Source organism: Peromyscus californicus, unplaced genomic scaffold, assembly GCF_007827085.1.
Source record: "Peromyscus californicus insignis strain IS unplaced genomic scaffold, ASM782708v3 Scaffold_6__1_contigs__length_162567912, whole genome shotgun sequence".
Classification (NCBI taxonomy): Eukaryota; Metazoa; Chordata; class Mammalia; order Rodentia; family Cricetidae; genus Peromyscus; species Peromyscus californicus.
In genome coordinates, this window is record NW_026294584.1 from 70,392,809 (window position 1) to 70,411,898 (window position 19,090).

General features: G+C 38.8%; 1 protein-coding gene across 3 annotated transcripts in view; it reads left to right on the forward strand.

The window, feature by feature from the left end:
• Tax1bp1 (Tax1 binding protein 1) overlaps positions 1–19,090 on the forward strand; it is a 64,223-nt gene that overhangs the window by 34,946 nt on the left and 10,187 nt on the right. For 2 of the 3 annotated variants that reach the window (XM_052721266.1, XM_052721268.1), the window contains 7 exons: positions 554–739; positions 4,334–4,546; positions 5,770–5,916; positions 7,264–7,390; positions 9,685–9,785; positions 12,783–12,908; positions 17,181–17,252. In XM_052721266.1, coding sequence (XP_052577226.1) covers positions 554–739; positions 4,334–4,546; positions 5,770–5,916; positions 7,264–7,390; positions 9,685–9,785; positions 12,783–12,908; positions 17,181–17,252 — 972 coding nt within the window. The remainder of the gene's footprint in view (positions 1–553; positions 740–4,333; positions 4,547–5,769; positions 5,917–7,263; positions 7,391–9,684; positions 9,786–12,782; positions 12,909–17,180; positions 17,253–19,090) is intronic. The other variant, XM_052721267.1, reaches the window with a different exon arrangement.

The window sequence follows — 19,090 nt, forward strand, 5'->3', positions numbered from 1 at the left end:
GCTAGCACTCACATCAGGTGGCTTACAACCACTCGTAACTCTGATACCTCTGGCCTTTGTGGGCACCTAACATTTGCATACACATACCCATAAACCTACATCTATACACATCATTAAAAGGAAGATATGTCTTTTTAAAAAGTATAACTGTTTAAGATGTTCTGAATGTAGCCCATTTGGTTTTCAGAACTTTTTCACTCAAATTTCTGAATATGCCTGTAGCATGGTGTTCCCCCACCCCCGAAAAACACCCAGTCGTTTACATTTTAAAATAGAAAAGAAATGATTAAACTGATGGAAAAGTCTTTAGAGATCATGTAATACATAGTTAGACATTAGAATTAATCGCTATGGGAAACGAAAATCTTCTTAAAGCTGTGTTCTGCCCCTGTATGCCCAGGTAGCCATTTTGCAGAACTTGAGTCTCCTGCCACCCAGTTCCTCCTTTGGCATTTTTGGATGAGAAAGAAATAATGGTATTTTAAACTTTGACTAACTTGGATTATGATGGTAGCAAGAATATTCTTGACGATTTCAAACACTGCTGTCACAGGTACATTTGAAGAATACAGAAATAGAAAATACCAAGCTTATGTCAGAGGTACAGACTTTAAAGAATTTAGATGGAAACAAAGAAAGCATGATTACCCAGTTCAAAGAAGAGATTGACAAACTGCAGTCATGTTTGGTTGAAAAGGAAAATTTGTCCAGGGCTCTCCTGCTTACAGCCTCAACTAAAGTAAGTACTTTAGAAAAATGTTGTTGAAGATGGTGAAACTTATCTCTAGTATGATTGTTTTTACTCTTGTTTTATATTCTTTCCAGCTTTTTTTTAAAATCCTCTTTCCTTTTTAATTAAGATTTATTTTATTTTTATTTATGTGTCTATGTGTGAAGCATGTGGGCACCTGTGGAGGCCAGAAGAAGCAGTTGGATCCTCTGGAGCTGGGGTTACTTAACCCTGGAGCCATCTCTAGTTCCTCAGCCATTTCTTTTGAAAAATTTTAAAATCACAACCAAGTTACTGAACGCCTCCTGCCTCCAGCTCCTAAGTACTGGGATTAGGCATCTATCACCTACCTGGACTATTGCTTTATGTAGCATGATGTATCTGCTTTAGCATTGCATAGAGCTCTTCCTCATCTTTTCCAGTAGCTACATAGTATTGCATGGATACATTCATCTGTAGGCAGAGTTTTCCTGTCCCGGCAGCCATTTCCCAAATAACCAATACGGAGGCTTAATATTATAATATTATAAATGCTCGTTCAATAGCTTAGGCTTGTTACTAGCTAACTCGTACACTTAAATTAACCTATATTTCTATCTATGCTTTGCCATGTGGCTCATGGGTTGTTACCTCATTTTCTACACTTTGGCTAGCTAGCTGGCATCTCCTCTGACTCTGCCTTCTTCCTCCCAGAGTCCTCTGTTTCTGCCTGTCTCTCCTATACTTCTTGCCTGGCTACTGACCTCTCAGCTTTTTATTAACCAATGAGAGTAATACATATTCACAGTGTCCAGAAAGATTATTCCATATCATTCATCTTATTTTACTGCTTAGCTTTCATGGATGAATATTAGGTTGTTTTGGCATTTTGATGTGAATTATACTGGAGGTATAGTTAATGCAACTCTGAACATGTTTGAAGTCTATGACATTTACAATTCCTGATTAAGCCTACAGTTGCTTTTTTGATCTAAAAGATTGCAAATGAAAATATGAAAAGTGTGTTTGATTATATTTATTTGATGTAATAAGATGCTAAAATATCTTTAAGCATCTTTTTAGCATTTAAGCAAGACTTCAGTGAAAATCATAATTTTTAAATAGTGAGGACAGTGATTACTAATTGCTGAAATGTTTTAGTAGATTGTAATGCAGTGTGAATTTATGGTTATAAAAGAATTTAAATAGTGATAAGGGTGCAAACTAAAAGCTAGCATCCTTTCTTTGCTGTGTGGTTGTAGGATTTTAATTTAAAGTTACATTTTAACTCAAATGGGAATATATGAATGTGTGTGTCTGAGTGTAGTTTCCCAGAACTTTTTACTGTTTTTTGTTTTCTTTTGAGACAGGTTCTCATTCTATAACCCTAGCTGGCCTAGAACTCAGTATGTAGGTCAGACTGGCCTGCTTCTGCCTTTGAATGCTTGGATTAAAGATACTCGGCCCCATATCCAGCCCTAAACTTTTTTTTTTTTTTGAGTTATAAAATGTTACTATGGATATACTTGTAAAACCTTTCATTCATGATTATAGCTACACAGTATTCTTTCTTGTCATTCAGAATCTGTGTAGTCAGTACTTCTGTAGTTTACTCCCTTCAGCTTTTCTGAGCATACTGCAGTCAATATTCTTGTTTAGTTAAAGTTATACTAGGCACATGGTTAAGTCTATAGAATAAATTCTATTTAATGGAGTTGGTGGACTAATGGGCATTTAATTTTTGATAGTTATTTTCAAATTGCCTTTCAGAAGATAGCTGTATTGAGTTTTTCTCCCAGTGGTATAATGTGTGCTCTGGTCTACAGTGGCATTAATAACTTTTCATTGTGTGGAGGTATGGTATGGCATAGTTTATTTAGTTCAAAACAACTGCATTTTAGATACCTTAAAATCTTCAGGATTTTTACTATTTTAAAGTATTGAATTCTGAAAGACAAACCTTTGTCTATACCATTAACAGTTTTCTTGAGTACTTTTTGAAGATGAAATCGCTAGATCAAGACCCAAGAGAAGTTTTAAGGTATTGGTGAATCTTGAAAGCTTGCTGGGAGAGAAGTGCCAGTTAGGGTTCGTGTAATTGTGAATGCTCCTGTTTCTCCAAACCTGTCTAAATAATAGCTTACTATTTTGTCTTGGTCAGTTTGAAAGAAAGCATTTGTTTTAACCTTGTTGATTTGAAACTTTTGTGCATAGCAACGCTTTCTTTTCTTTTTTTCTGTTTTTTAATTAATCTTGCTGTGCAATGGTGGTGGTGCATGCTTTTAATCCTAGCACTCTGAGGCAGAGGCAGGTGGACCTCTGTGCGTTCTAGGCCAGCCTGGTGAGTTCCAGGACAGCCAGGCCTGTGTAGAGGGAATCTGTCTCAAAACAAACAAACAAAAATAGTAATAAATAAAATCAATCTTCCTATGTTTGACCATTTGGGGTATATATACTCCCTTGTGATTGGTTGGGAAAATACTTAAATCAGAATAGTATTAAACTTTCCTTGATTGTATTAAAAGAAATTTTCTGTTAGTTATTTTTTTCCTTTCTTGACACAGAAATTGATGTGTGATTAAAACTACTAAGATTAAAGATATAGGAGCTGGAGAGATGGCTCAGTGGTTAAGAGCACTGGCTCCTCCAGAGGACTCAGGTTCAATTCCCAGCACCCACATGGCAGCTCACAACTGTCTGGAACTATAGTTCCAGGAGATCTGACATCCTTACACCAATACACATAAAATTAAATGAATTATGTAAAAAAGATTCAAGATAGGACTCAGGTGGTAGAGTCCCTCCTTCTGTAGCATGTAGGGAGCCTTGTTCGTTCACCAGTACCACATAAAGGAGACGTTGTAGTGCACACATGCACACCCTTCACTTGGGAGGGCGGGACAGTGTCAGAAGTGTCAGATCATCCAGCCTCTGCAGCATGGCGAGTCCAGACGGACCTGGACCATGAGATCTTGTTAGAAAAACCAAGAAACAAGATGCTGTTACGGTTATGCTTAGGAAGATTTTGTACACCTCAGCCCTATATGGTCATTTAATACATTTTCCTGTGGATCTAACAGTTTCAAAACCAAGATTGAATTGAGTTTTACTTTATTTTACATTATTTTTAGCAGACTAAAAATAGGACTTTCATATTCATTATACTTTAATGTGTTGTATGTTTCTTCCATGTTTTCATGATGATATGATGATAGCTAAATATTTTATTAGCTGTCTTATAGGTTTGAAAAAAGGAGACATCTTTTAACTGGTGTTTTTGGTGTTACAAAGAAGTCTTTGAAGTTATTTTGATTCTAGTGAAAAATGGGAGTCCTGGCGGAGATAACGGGGTAAAGAGAGTGGGGTAGGGGGTTGTCATTCATTCGGTCTCAGCAGCTTTCCTTTGTGTTTAGTCCAGTCAGGACTTTAAGGACCGAGTGTGTTAACTGACTTCGGTCATATGTGGAGTGGGGTAGTGAGCATAGCAGAGGGCTGTTACAGGAGAAATCTTACAGCCTAAGGCATGAGTAGAAAAGCATTGTTTAATTTAAAATTCTGGAACTGTTGAAGCTTTCTAAATTTTAATATTTTAAATGCAACTGAGTATTATTTACCTTTCTTCAGGAAGATACAGTTTTTTTAAAGGAGAAACTTCGTAAAGCAGAGGAACAAGTTCAGGCAACACGGCAAGAAGCTATCTTCCTGGCCAAAGAACTGAGTGATGCTGTGAATGTGCGAGATAAAACAATGGCAGATCTCCATACTGTACGCGTGGAAAACGAGAGAGTGAGAAAGCAGCTGGCAGAGCTGCAGTTAACTGCTGCCAGAAAAGAGCAGGTAAAGCGAGGGGTTTCCCATCTGACCCCCAACACACACAAGCTCCATAACAAGAGAGGAACCCATGGTCAACAAGTTAGGTCAGAAAGACTACTTGCTTTTGTTTGTTTGTTTTGAGACAGGGTGTAGTCCTTCCTGTCCTGGAACTCACTCTGTACATCAGGGTGGCCTCGAACTCACAGAGATCTGTCTGCTTCTGACTTCCAGGTGCTGGGATTAAGACATGTGCCACCACAGCCTGGCCAGAAAGACTGATTGCTATTTATTCTATTAAATCATTGTAATTTCTTGGGTTGGAAAGAGAACTTCTATAATTCTTACTTTTAATTGATTCTTGTGAATTTCATATCATGCACTCCTATCCCCCTCATCTCCCCATCCCTTTTTATCTGCTCTTTGCCCTTGCAACCCTCCCTTCCAAAAGAAAATAAAATAAAAATAATAAAAATGCAAAGTAAAAGAAAAAAATCTTGGTGGAAGCTGCAGTGTATCATGAGGGTCACCTAGTCCACCTTTCTGCCCAAACAGGTTTACTTGCAAATGTTTATTGCAGTGAGTCACTGGTCTGGTTCGAGGCCTCTGGCCTCTGCTGCACTGTCAATACTAGGTTCTCACTGAGACTCCTCTGGATATCCTGTTGTTGCCCTGTGTCATGGAGATCCTGCAGCTTTGGCTCTGCAGTGCTGGCACCTCCATGGAGTCTGTAGGTGGAGTAGATGTTGAGGAGGGCCAACTCAAAGCCCTAGATCTGGGCCTGGGTGGTCACTGAGTTGGTCAGTCTGCCTGTTCTCCTATGCCCACACCACCAGGACTAGCTTTCCCGCTTTGCTCAGGTGAGGGCCAGGGCTAGCTCATCCACTCGAATACCTTTGAGGCCAGCTCTAATGAAGCATAATTCTTAGCAGTAAAAGCTGCTCTATTACATAATTTTGATGTCAGATGGAGATTCCTTTTTGTGGAATTTCTGTTTGCTAGCTATAGAAAGCAGCAATGTGGTTATTTAAAGGAGTTACATATAAGTTACGTTATTGCTGCTCAGGAGGTGGATGCTTTTTCCTCAGCTTTTAAGTAAACCTTAGACTTAGAATATAAAGCCCAAACCCCCAAAACAAATATAAATTAAAAGCCAGGGGGAAAATTATGGAAATGAAGTTAGGATTTACTATTACATTCTGAAGTATCAGAATTTTTTCCTTATAGAAGTGCTTTTTTTGCCCCCCAAGGAAAAGAGTGATACATTGGAACATGAACTGAGAAGAGAGGTTGAAGACCTGAAACTCAGGCTGCAGATGGCTGCAGATCATTACAAAGAAAAGTTTAAGGAGTGCCAGAGGCTCCAAAGACAAATAAACAAGCTTTCAGACCAGTCAGTAAGTGTCCCTGAGTCTATGAACTGAAACTTGCCTTCGTCAGCTTTTTGTTTATACATGAAATGTATAGTATTCTAAATAGTAACCTTTTGAATATAAATTGTCAAACTGTATCTTCTATTACCTTTATTTATGTAGGGGTGTGTGTGTGTGTGTGTGTGTGTGTGTGTGTGTGTGTGTGTGTGTTGGGTGATATGTGAAGGTCAGAAGACAACTAGTAGGAGTTGGTTATCCCTTCTAGCCTCTGGGTCTCAGGGATAGGGGATGCAATGCAGGATGTTGTCAAGTTTAATGGAAGTGCTTTTACACGCTGAGCCTCAGCTTATCACTTCTTGATTTTAAGTCATTGGCCTAATACTGTAATGGAAGTCCTCTTTGTGTTTAAACCTGAGATTTGTATACTGAGAGCCAATAAAGGAAGCTAGATCAGCAGCAAGGATAAGCAAGAGCAAGCACTCTTGTCTTTAGGCCATTGCTCTCTTAAGCTCTCGGTGAGTATCTTTGTTAATTAAATTCAGTATGTAGTATTAAATGTCACAGTGGCAAAGTGGACTGCTCTCATTGTTCTCAGGAGTAGGTAGGTTCATTCATAATAAAGCAGACATTTCATTTGGATGGGTTTATGTATTAAAGGAAAGCCTTGAATTGTACTGAAATAGAAGACTTATGTGAGGGAATCTTGGGAGTGAAGTATAAAAACATTCATTACAGGATACAGACTTGTGTGCTACTGTTCTAGGTTCTCAGGGATAAACAGGAGCAAGGAAGCATATGCAGTAGTAAAGTAGGAAGCGTTTTATGGAGGAACGTTGTAATTCACACAGATTTTGGCTTGTGGGTTTTTGAGCATATTATTTTTTTAAAATTTTTTTAATTAGCTTTATTCATTTTATTTTATGTGTATTTTGCCTGCATGTATGTGTGTGTACCACATATGTGTTTTTGGTGCTTGTGGAAGTCAGAAGAGGGCATTGGATCCCCTAGGATTGAAGTTATAGGTGGCTGCAAACCATTGTGTGTGGTAAGACTCAAACCTAAGTCCTGTGCAAGAGTGACACATGCTCTTAACTGCTGAGCCATCCGTCGCTCCAGGCCCACTGGGTACATTTTGATTTGTGGGATTGTGAGATTTCTATAAATGATGCATTTTGGTGATTTCACAAGAAAAAAACAGTTACTTTTCCTTTGCAGCATTTCCATCAGTTAGGAAAAAGATGTAGCTTTATTCCCTTTAGGCTTTCAAAATAAGAAAACTACTTTTTTGATTATTTAGTAAAGTTTAGTAAAGGAAATCAGTATGAGTCATTCAGTGACTTTTTCAATAATTATTCTTAACTTTTGGAATAGGCCAGTACTAACAGTGTCTTCACAAAGAGAACTGGGAATCAGCAGAAAGTGAATGATGCTTCAATAAACACAGACCCGGCTGCTTCTGCTTCTGCCATGGATGTAAGGCCAGCAGTGTCTTCTGCAGGTAAAACTCTCCTTCTGTCTAGAGTGACCCTCCTTGAAAACTGTATACTGATTTGATGCTGTCTGCTTCCATGTATGAGAATCTCAGGCTGCTTCCGTAAGTTCTTGTGAGTGAGAGAATGGAGGCAAAGGAGCAAAATGAGGTTTTAAAGTGAGGTGAAGTTTATATGTGGTGACTCTGCAGAGTGTGAGTGTAAAGGAATACTTACCTTCAGGAGAACGTTCACTGTTCACATAGAATTGAACTGGTCAAACATGGAACAATGAGATGGAAGAATTCCTTACACTCAAGATTATTATAAATACAGACCAGAGACGGTCACAGAGAGTGACAACGGACAAATGTGGGAAAGTGATGGAGTTGAAAAGCAAGATTTTGCAGCACAGTAACCACACTCAACATGGAGGTTTAGTTTGTGCTTCGAGTAGTTATTTTATCTTAATGATTTTATAACATTAAAAAAAATATAATTCTGTGGGGGGAAAATACCCCATTCTCCTCAATCCCTTCTCTTCCCTCCTGCTTTGGATCACTAGGGTACATCTTGCATTAGTGTACCTGTAGACTGATGTTAATGTTAATGGGTTAAATGTTTAGTAGGTACACTAAATGAGTAATGTAATCATTTGAATTAACTCTAGATTATCATTTCTGCTTCTTTCCCCTCTTTATGTAAATCAAATATCTGACATTAAGGAAAATAGGGACCAGCCAAAGTATATATCCATTTTTAGTGTATGGTGTAATTGATGATTTAGTTTTATAAAACACGATTTCTTAGACTATTAAGTATGTAAGAACAACCCCATAGGAAAGTATGTAGTATTCCATCTATTTGTCTACTGTGTCAGGTTAAATATTCCTTCTTTGAAATACTTGGGAAAGAAATGCTTCCAGGTTTCAAGTTTCTCCACAAATTGGAATGTTTGGGTAAACAGTTCATGATTTCCAATCTGAAAATTAACAAACCCGTAATGCCTTGTATCTGAAGCTCTTGAAGTGTCGAATGTGTTCAAAGAGCTTCAGAGTTTGGAACATTTCAATTTTTTAGGGACCTTGAATTTCAGACTTTAGGATAATGATGTTCAATCTGTAGTACCTCCTCTGATATTGTAGAGTACTGATTTCATGAAGACGTAGTAAAGGGCAGCAGAGGCTCAAAGGATGGACTATTCTCAGGAGCATGTGTAGATATAACCAACCGTCTTATTAAATAAGAAACACAGAGCCCATTCAGAGAAGAAAACCAAGAGGTCAGTGGCTAGGCAGGAAGTATAGGTAGGACTGGAGGAAACTCTAGCTACAAGCACGGCTTTCTTGCTGTCCACCCAGTTGTATAAGAACTGTGATTTTTGTGCTATTTTGAAAACACTGTAGCAACTTTTTTTTTTTTTTTAAAGGATTTCTTACTTATTGAATGTGAATTTTGTTCTGGTCAAAACTGACATTTAAAAATCCTCACATAGAGGTCAGATATGGTGGTACATTCCTGTAACCCCAGCACCCAAGAAGTGGAGATAGTAGGTGTGAACTGAAAGCCATCCTGGGCTATAAAGGAACACTGTCTCACAATAAAACAAACAAGACACACACACACACACACACACACACACACACACACAGCCGGGGAGAGAACAACAAATAGATCTCACATAGAATTTGGTTTTTGTTGGGTTGAACTTTACTAAAATGCTAAACAAATACTCTATCCCAAAGTATTTTGAGGATATGAGCTGGATTTCCAAACCACCCCTTTCTTTTTTAAATTTTTTTTTATTAGAGACAGGATCTTACCAAGTTGCCCAGGCTGGTCCTTCAGCCCTCTGTATCCCTTCAACTGTTGATGTTCCCTGTCCTAGCTTTCTGAGTAGTGAGATTGTAGCTCAGTGTACTCCCAGTTCTGGCAATATGTCAGGTCTTGTTCCACAGTCCACTTACTCAAGTTTTTCTACAGGAAGATAAAATAAAGGAAAAAAATACTTGTTTTGGATTTTGGAATGTCGACCAGGCTGTCCTTGGACAAAGTACTAAAATTTTGTTTTTATTAATTTGTTTTAATGTGTATGGATGTTTTGCCTGTATGTATGCCTGTGCGTGACATGCATGCCTAGCACCTTTGGAGGCTGGAAGAGGATATCAGATCTTTTGGGACTAGAATTATAGATAGTTGTGAGCTGCCATGTGAGTGCTGGCAATGGAACCCAGGTCCTGGTAGAGCAGCTGTTGTTCGTAACAGCTGAGCCACCACTCCAGCTTCCAGACAATAAATACTATTTCTGCTTTTGTTACAACAGAGACGGATTTTGACATGTTAACAAAGGATCATGTCTGTGAAATGACCAAAGAAATTGCTGAGAAAACAGAAAAGTATAATAAATGTAAACAACTCTTGCAGGTAAGTTACCTCCTTTTTCAGTGGAAGATTTATCAAATGTTAAATGCCTTGCCTTAGTTGTTTTCATTGATGTATGGAGGGTTTATTCTCCCATTCTTCTATATTGATACTCCATTTGGGATGATGAAAATGATGTTTTGTATACCTGTACATACAGGTCTTTTTGTAAAATCATGGCCATACACATGATAAAATGTCATTGTCTGAATATGAATAATTGATAATTAGAATTTTATCTGTATTAACATGATACATGGAAAGCATTTGAACTTTATAAGGGAAGTCCTTTTTAAAAATTTATTGTATCAATAACAGACAATTGTATTACATTTATGTGCTTATGTGCTCGCTCATGCACTTGCCAGTGCAGATGCATGTGGAGGCCACAGGTTGATTTCCTGATGTCTTCCTTAGTTGCTTCCTCACAGTACCTTTTCAGACAGGGTCTGTCCTGAGCCTAGAGCCAGTGGTTTGGGCTGGACTGGATGCCTGTGAGCCCCTGAGATCAATTGTGTTTGTTCCACCCCTGGGCTTACAGCCACATGCTGCTGTGGCCAGTGAGTTGCTAGGGATCTGAAGTCAGGTCCTCAATGCTTGTGTAGCAAGTACTTGACCCTTCTAACCATCTCCCAAACCTCTGTCTTTTACTACATATTTGATAACCATATTTTCATAATGAAAAATGGAAATGTTAAGCAAATGAGTTGTCTCTGTCTTAGGGTTTTATTGCTGTGAAGAGACACCATGACCACAGCAACTCTTATAAAAGACAACATTTAATTGTGGTGACTTGCTTACAGTTCAGAGGTTCAGTCCATTATCATTATGGCGGGATATAGTAGCATGCAGGCAGGCATGGTGCAGGCTACATCTTGATTAGACAAAAACAGGAAGTGGTCTGTCACATTGGGCAGTATCTTGAGCATGTATGAGACCTCAAAGCTGGCCTCCACAGTGACACACTTCCTCCAACAAGACCACAGCTCCTAATAGTGCCACTCTCTATGAGTTTATGGGGGCCAATTACATTCAGACTACCACAGTCTCTGTGTGACTTTAATTATTTTAAGCAGCATTGTTCAGATTCTTTCAATTTTGTTGGTGATACTCACTTTGCACTATTTAAAGTATAAGGGAAAAATGCTTCTCATGTATATCTAGCTTAGAATAGAGGGCAAAATAAAATAATTTTGTATTTGTGTATGTGGTTTTTAAGGTTTTGTGTGCATGTTTCTTTTTTGCATATGGGAGAGGAAGGTAACTTTTTTAGAACAACAAAATGAAACTTGTAGATCTGCTCAGTGTTACTAAAATAACAAGATCCTTTTTGTTACTCGCTTAAAGGTAATGTTTAAAGTGTTTTACTCAAGTTGTGAACTGGACATTCTGAGATCTTTCTGTAGAAGAAATGATGAGGATGGTACTGATGTTGTGGTGTGATGCAGTGCTTGTGTTTTTATTGATGCTGGTGTAAAGAAGCTTCGTAGGACAGTGTAGCACACATGACTATACAGTGTATAATACTCAAGACTGTTGCTGAGATGTGTATATAGAGACAGGATCAGTGAGCTGTGGCGATCTGTCTGTCCTTGTGTACCTCAGCTTTAGGACTGCAAATGCATGTTGCCACACCTGGCTTTTACATGAGTGCTGGGGATCCGAATCCAGCTTCTCATGCTTCATGTGGTAGGCACTGTACCCACTCAGCCATCTCTTTAGCCCCTCTGTTATCTTTCTGTAAGTGCTGACATAGTTTTAAAAAATCTTTTATTAAAAAGTTGTTCATCTTGCTATGTAATTTTTTTCTCTTTCTTGAAGAGTAGAAACCAGATTTTGCCAAATTGTGTGGTTACTTAAAGACAAAGAGATGACTAAGCAGGGGTAGCTTTATTGTATACGTGTGGTGGGTGATTTTGACCAGCTGGCCCAAAGAATTCACCCTTCATACTAGAGTAGAAAGAACATCATGAATCTGTTAACTGTGCTACAAGAGCCGTGGGCATGGCGCTGTTAGAACTGCCTGCCTGTCTGCCTGCCTGCCTGGTTTGTAGATACAGCTACTTTCTCTGCTGGATGTGTGCTGTTAACTTTTCCTTTCCTTAATGATGTTTGTAGACAATCAAATTTTAATTTTGATAGAGTATCAATTTCTTTTATATTTTGTATTTCAAAAAATAAAAAGACCTGCAAGGTATTAAACATATTCCTCGGCACTGTTTCCAGGAGTTACTTGTTTTGTTTTTGCTGTTCTTAGAGACCACAGCCAGGGCCTTACAATGTTGAGACCAGTGGTCTGCCAGTGGGCTATGCTCCTGGTCTATCTAGAAGTCTTGTAGTCAGCTTAGAGTTGTGTTTGTGTGTATTCTGAAGTGTGGAATGGAAGGTGTGGAATTTAGATGTTTGATCCTTTCTCCATTGAATTGCTCAAAATATTTTTGAGCTTTACCTCCAAAGAACAAATATTTAAAATGAAATTGGCCCATTTACTTTTTGGTCACTATTTGTAAACTCTTCCTTATGGTGTCTTGTGTTTTTAAGAAAAAAGAGCTGTCATAAAAGCTAAACCATAAAATGGTTTATTTAGATTTCCTCTTTTTGCAAAAGTTACATGAAATGCTATAGTCTTAGAAATGTAAAGAATAGAGGTGATTAAAAAGTACACCCATGATCTTAATCTAAAATACAAGAACTATGGGTATTTTGGGTTGTATTTTTCTCTGCAACACAGACATATTAACTGTTTTAAACAATTGTAAGTAAAATGGGATTATATTATCTGTTGCAGTGTGCTCTTAATAGGACACTTGATGGTCAATGGATCACTTACCTCACTTGTTTAAGTAGATATGTGCTATGCTATAAAATGATTTGTTCAGTCTTGTCTTGGTAAACATTTTGGTTTTATACTGCTACAGTAATCATCACGCATGTGTGTTTGTATAGATACCTGCTCTGTGGAGATGTGACGTTTTTAGTAATTATGCTAACTTTATTTAGGATGAGAAAACCAAATGCAATAAATATGCTGATGAACTTGCAGCAATGGAGCTGAAGTGGAAAGAACAAGTCAAAATTGCTGAGAATGTGAAACTTGAGCTAGCTGAAGTAGAGGACCGGTACAAAGTAAGTTTTGCAGTCTTGATGTGTGCTGTGCTTAGTGAACATGATCCTGTAGAAAATGTGTTACCTATAAAATATCAACTGAGTACCTTTTCCAGTATAGATCAGCTAGGTAGTATTTTGTTCTATAAGTGTGCTATATATTTAGTTACACACGATTTATTCACTAAACTGAGAAATGGGCTCCAACGTGCATTGTTTATTAATTTAGTTCTTTGGATTCAGGTAGATTTTAAAATTTATCTTTTAAAGTTTTTTTTTAGCACATATTAATTATATATAGTAGTAGAGTTCAGTGTATTTTCATGCATCTGTATGATGTATTTTTATAATATTCTCCCCTGGGGGAAAAAAAAAGATTTCTCCCGATACACATTACAGCCTCCCACTGATACCCTGTCCAGGTAGTTCCCTTCTTTCATGCCCTGTCCTGTGTCTGTCTGCACCTCCTTCCCCAGCCCCCATGGGTTTCATTAAGTTGTTTTGCGGAGTGTGGGGAGGAGGTTTTTTACAGGAGCATGGGTAATGCGGCTGTGACTGTACACTGAAGAAAATGTCTCTATTTCCTCCAGCAGCCATCAGCTACCTATTAATCCTCAGAAAATGTGAGGCCTCATTAGATTATAGCCTCCATGATGGAATGTTGATGGGCCAGTCTTGTGCAGGTCTTAGGCAGGTAACCACATTTGCTGAGAATTCAAGGGTACAGAGGCCATGTCACACCCAGAAGTCAGCATTCCGCAGTACTCTACCCCTTTCTCTTTCTCTTGATTTTTTCTCCTGCAGTGTTCCCTGACCCTCGGATGAGGTAACAAAGATGTCCGTTTAGGGCTAAGCATTCTATAGTTATTTAATGTCAGCACTTTTGATCAGTTCTGTAACCACCATTGCAAAGAGAAGCTTCTCTGACCAAAGCTGACTGGAGCACTAATGTGGGTCTGAACATAATAGTTAAAAAACAGCTTGACAGATAGATGTACACACACCATGGCCATTTAGCAGTAGACTAGCAGAAGTCATGTGTTCTCCCTAGCGATGGGCTTTTGACTAGATGTACACTACTAGATATGAGTTCCTTCCAGTGGAGACTCTAACCAGGAAATGATTAGTTACACACACACACACACACACACACACACACACACACACACACGCACGCACGCTATTGCACTGGTGGGCATGTTTTGCTTGGCACATTGGTAGTGTGGCACACAGGATCCAGAGCTTAGTGAGACTGGATGACAATTCTTTCCCAGGAGGTTGCTTAGCACTTTCTGTACAGTGCTCTGAAAGCTAGCCAACCTGGAGGAAGTTCACAGCTCAGTTCCAGCTTGCTTTCTCAAGTCTTGCAAGCAGAGTATGTGATGTCTTAAGCAATAAGGTCTTTCCTTCTAGTTCTGGTATGTAGCTAACGGCAGTGGCAATAGCTTTTGTTTGTTTGGACTGGCCAGCAACACACAGGGAGGTAGCCCAGTCCAAAAAAAAAAAAGTGTATCTTTAAAAGTTATCATTTCAGCCAGGCGATGTGGCGCATGCCATTAATCCCAGCACTCAGGAGGCAGAGCTAGGCAGATCTCTGTGAGTTCGAGGCCAGCCTGGTGTATAGAGCGAGATCCAGGACAGGCACCAAAACTACACAGAGAAACCCTGTCTCGAAAAACCAAAAAAAAAAAAAAAAAAAAAAAAGTTATCATTTCATTTTCTTCTTATTATAAATGTGTGTGTTAAATTATTTTGGGACTTTTTTTAGTTCCCCCAATTTATTATTTTTTAGTGTAATGATATATTATCAGTAACTTTCTAGCTTTAAAATTTATCATACAGATTACTGTGATCCTAAATAAAATACTCTGAGGTAAATGGTATAATATTAATTAAAGAAACTTATTTTCGCCAGTGTAATATTAGGTAACAGTTCAAATAAGAAATGTTATCTGTAAGAATGCTAGAAAACAATGAGCAAGCGCCTGGACTAGGAAGTCAAAAGTGTTATCCTTGTATGTGAGAGATTTTAAGATATCTATATGTAATTTACTTATTTTGTAATTGAAAACTGGTGAGTTCTAAGTAATTTAGCATTGCTTCTCGGCCTTTTGCTAAGATCAAGTGTAGTATCTAAGTAATTTAACTTTACCTCCAGCTAGTTATTTTGGTGTGTGCCTGCGTGTGTCGGGGAGGGTGGGGGTGGAGAGGCACAGCTGCTTGGTGAGAACTGTATCTATACTGGAGTAGATTAGACTTGAACAATACCTTGCGGTCAAGTTCTAGAAGGCCTAAAATAGAATTTGGTTCCTACATGATGTTGAGAATTTTCTAGGAGGAAGGGAACTCAGAGTGTATCCTTTTCAAAGTAATTTATAAGCCCTAAAGAGGCTTTGTAGGGAGTAAGGGGTTAAAGCTGAGATCATAAGTAGAAGTATTCTCAGAATGAAGTGATAAAGTACATTTCCTTCTGGATAGCTTTTTTATTTTTATTCGTGTGTATGGGTTTTTTGCTTGCATGTGTATCTGTGCACTCCTTGTGTTCCTGGTGCCTGGGGCAGCCAGAAGAGTACGTCAGATCTCATGAAACTGGAGTTGTGAGCTGTCATGTGGGTGATCTTAATCCCTGAGCCATCTCTCCAACCCCCTTGGGTACCTTCTTGATCTCTTACTATAGACTGGGGACATGAGCCTAGACAGGTTGATCTGAAATGCATCCTTTAGGAAGAAATACTGAAGAGTAGTGGAGTTGTTGTTGTTGCTGTTGTTTGCTGTTTGGTTCGAGACATGGTTGTACTCTCCCTGTGTAACCCTAAATGACACGGAACATTCTATGTAGATCAAACTTCAAAACCTCAGACTCACAGAGATCTGCCTCTCAAGTTCTGGGATTAAAGGTGTGTGTTACCACACCCAGCAAAGAATAGAATAGTTAGATTTGTCTCCATTAATGCAGGTGGTCTTTGGTAGTTGTTGAAGGATTTTCTGACACAGATTGAAAACGTTGGGGAGTGGAGGAGGAAACAGTTGTAGCTTGTTAAGCTTTGGTCACACTGTTGGTTCTCATGGTGTCTGTCAACTAATGCAAAAAACGTAGGTGTGGGACATTTTGTCTTTCCAAGGCAGGAAAGACGGCCATGAAAACATGTGTTACCATTACTTAAAATGGTAGATTTCCCCAGCCTTGGTAGCACATATCTGTAATCTTGGAAGTTTGAGGCAGGAGAGTGTAGATCATCAGGTCCAGCTTGAACTAAACCTTGAGTTCCTGGCCAGCTTCTGGGAGTTTTGGAATTTGGGAATGAGAATGGTATGTGAATTCATATTTCTGGCTTATCATGAAAAGATGAACAGAAAACCAAAGAAGAATGGTTATAGAACGTCTTTATTTGTGGTTGGTAACGAAAAGTAGACACTAAAGAGCAGGCATTAGGATAGCATAGACAAGATGCTGTTTTACATACTCCAAAGAGTCCTTTTCAAGATAAGGAAAGCTGCCTCCAAGGTGCAAGGGACATAGAAAAAAGGTAGGGCGGAAAGAATGTAAGAGCTAGAGGAAGGCGTGGACTGAGGTAGAATTCTGTCCTGAGAACATGACCTCACTGTTGCACTCTTAATCCCACAGCAGTGGAGATTACTGGCTCAAGACCTGCACAGTATTGGGCCTGTCAGTGGCCTGTCCTAGGAGGAAAAGGGCCAAGGACCTAGCGCAGATAATGGGAGCGAGGAGAGAGGGACTCGTAAGGCCCTTGTCCCTCCCTGAATATTCTGGGACTTAATAGTTGCAGGGTGTGGGAGAGATAATTTATTCAGTGGTATAGCCGCTAGTATGGAACCCATCTTCTCCTACCTAGGACCCTGTAAGCAACCCTGATGAAACCCATTGGGGATTATGGGAGTAGAAGGGAACCAGAGAGGACAGTAGGAGGTGAATATGATTTAAAATACACTATGTATGTGTGATGCCATAATGAAACTTCGGCATAATCAGTGTTAATAAATTGTAAAAGCTAGGTGCGGTGGCACACACCATTGGTCTCATGTCTCAGGATGCTGACTGAGGACAAAACAAGTTCTGAGCCAGCTTACAGAAATCCAAAAATAGGGAGAGAAAAAAAAGAAAGAAAAGAAAAGAAATTGGTCAGTAATGGTAGCTAATTCAAAGACTGAGAACTAAGGAAAATAACTGAATTTGGTGATAGAAATTAGTTTGCTAGTATAGTACTAAGTGGATCTCATATGTAAGGAGAAAGTAGATAATAAAAATATTAACAATAATCTTTTTTTATTCAGCTACAGTTGGCAGAGAAAGACAAAGAAATAAATGATCTGGCTTCCCATTTGGAAACTCTCTCAAGAGAGAAGGTATTGAGCAATGCACTTCAGTAAAATGTGGATATTCTGTAACCATTCTTGGCTTTCTTTTGTTGGTCTTCTCTTTGAAAGCTTCCTTCCATGTCTGCAACTCTCGGCTCCCTGGTAGTAAACAGTAATTGGTGGACCATCCTCATTTCCAGGCTACACACCTGCCAAGTGTCGAGAACTGCTTCAACTATGGTCTTCATCACAGAGTTTGCATTTAACAAGAAACGAAGTTTACAATATTCAAATTTAGGGGAGAAGGGAATTGTAATTCTTTTGGTCAGACTTAGAGGTATTTTTTTGCAAAGAAGTAGAATGAAGCTATTAATGCTGGAAAACAATACTATTTCTTTTTTTTTTTAAATTAATTTATTTATTATGTACACAGAAGAGGGCACCAGATCTCACTACATACAGATGGCTGTGAGCCACCATGTGGGTGCTGGGAATTGAACTCAGGACCTCTGGAAGAGCAGTCGGTGCTCTTAACCGCTGATCCATCTCTCCAGCCCAACAGTACCATTTCTTGACATTGATGAAATTCAAGCTCTTAAGTCAGTGATTCTCAACCTTCCCAATGCTGCAGCCTTTGAATGCAGTTCCTACATTTTTGAGAACTTGGCCTTCTGTGTTAGTTTGATGCTTGCCAATGTGGACAGGGTTTATCTAATGAGTCACGTGGCAGTTTGGGTGGTGTAGTGAAGTGTGCAGCATTTTGAAGATCCACCTAAGGAGGAGATCTCTAGCTTGGATGGTGTTACTGTGCTCCAACATTGGATTGGTTAGCTTCATCGCTTCTGTAATTGGCTTTTGTCGTTCTCCTATAACAGGAAAGACCTTTTGTCTTCCTGTGTTTATAGATGTATTTGTGGTTGGACAATAGTTTGATTATCCCAGGAGTATTCTGCAGTCAGTTGGGATGCTACTGTGAGGTAGCATTGCCATCTCCTACAGGCTAGGCCTCAGTTGCATATTAATTAGTTATCTCTGAAGTCTAACTCCCTCTGCCCCTCACAGGCTTTCTGAGACAGGTTCTTGCCATGTAACACTGGCTGGCCCAATACTCTTGATAGAGCCCAGGGAGGCCTTGAACTATGGCAGCTCTCCTGGGTCAGTCTCCTTGGTACTGTTTTTACCACTCTTGGTGTTTTTTTCCTGGACCTCCTTTGGCCTGCCAGTCCAGTTAGATGCTCACACTAAACTTACCCTGGAGCCTACTTTTGTTTCATGATATTTTCCACAACTTTTAATTATACAAATATATTTGTATCTATTTTATGCTTTGTTGGGTGTCTGTCCCTTTCACTTAACTTCAAGGTCCACAAAGAGTACAGAGTACCTGTTTTAATCATGTGTTTGTGGTCCCCATTACAGTACCTGGTATTTGAAGTCAAATATTTGAATTTTTTGTTTAATAAATAAGCTAATGGAGCAAATTTAATTAATATATAGCATTTGCTTATAAAAAGATTTGATGAAAGAAATATACTGAGATCAGTTTTATTGTCAGTTTAAAAACTGTCAGCCCTTTTCAGGAATGCCATATTGGACACTTGCTGGCTGCTTTGGTTTATTATTATTATTTTAAAACTTTGAAGTTCTTCTTAGTCTCCTGTAGTATTGTCATATTTATATCACTTTAAATGAAGTATTTGCATTTATGATTTTAAATATTGGCAGTTTAAGACATTTATACTTCCACTTAATAATCATTTTGTCAATTTATGCAGAAGCCTGCTGGGATTTTTTATTAGGATTTCATTGTATCTGTAGTTAGCTTGAGGGGAGTTACTAGTATAAAAAACGTTTTCTGTGTGTGTACTTGTTATGCATCTTTCCAT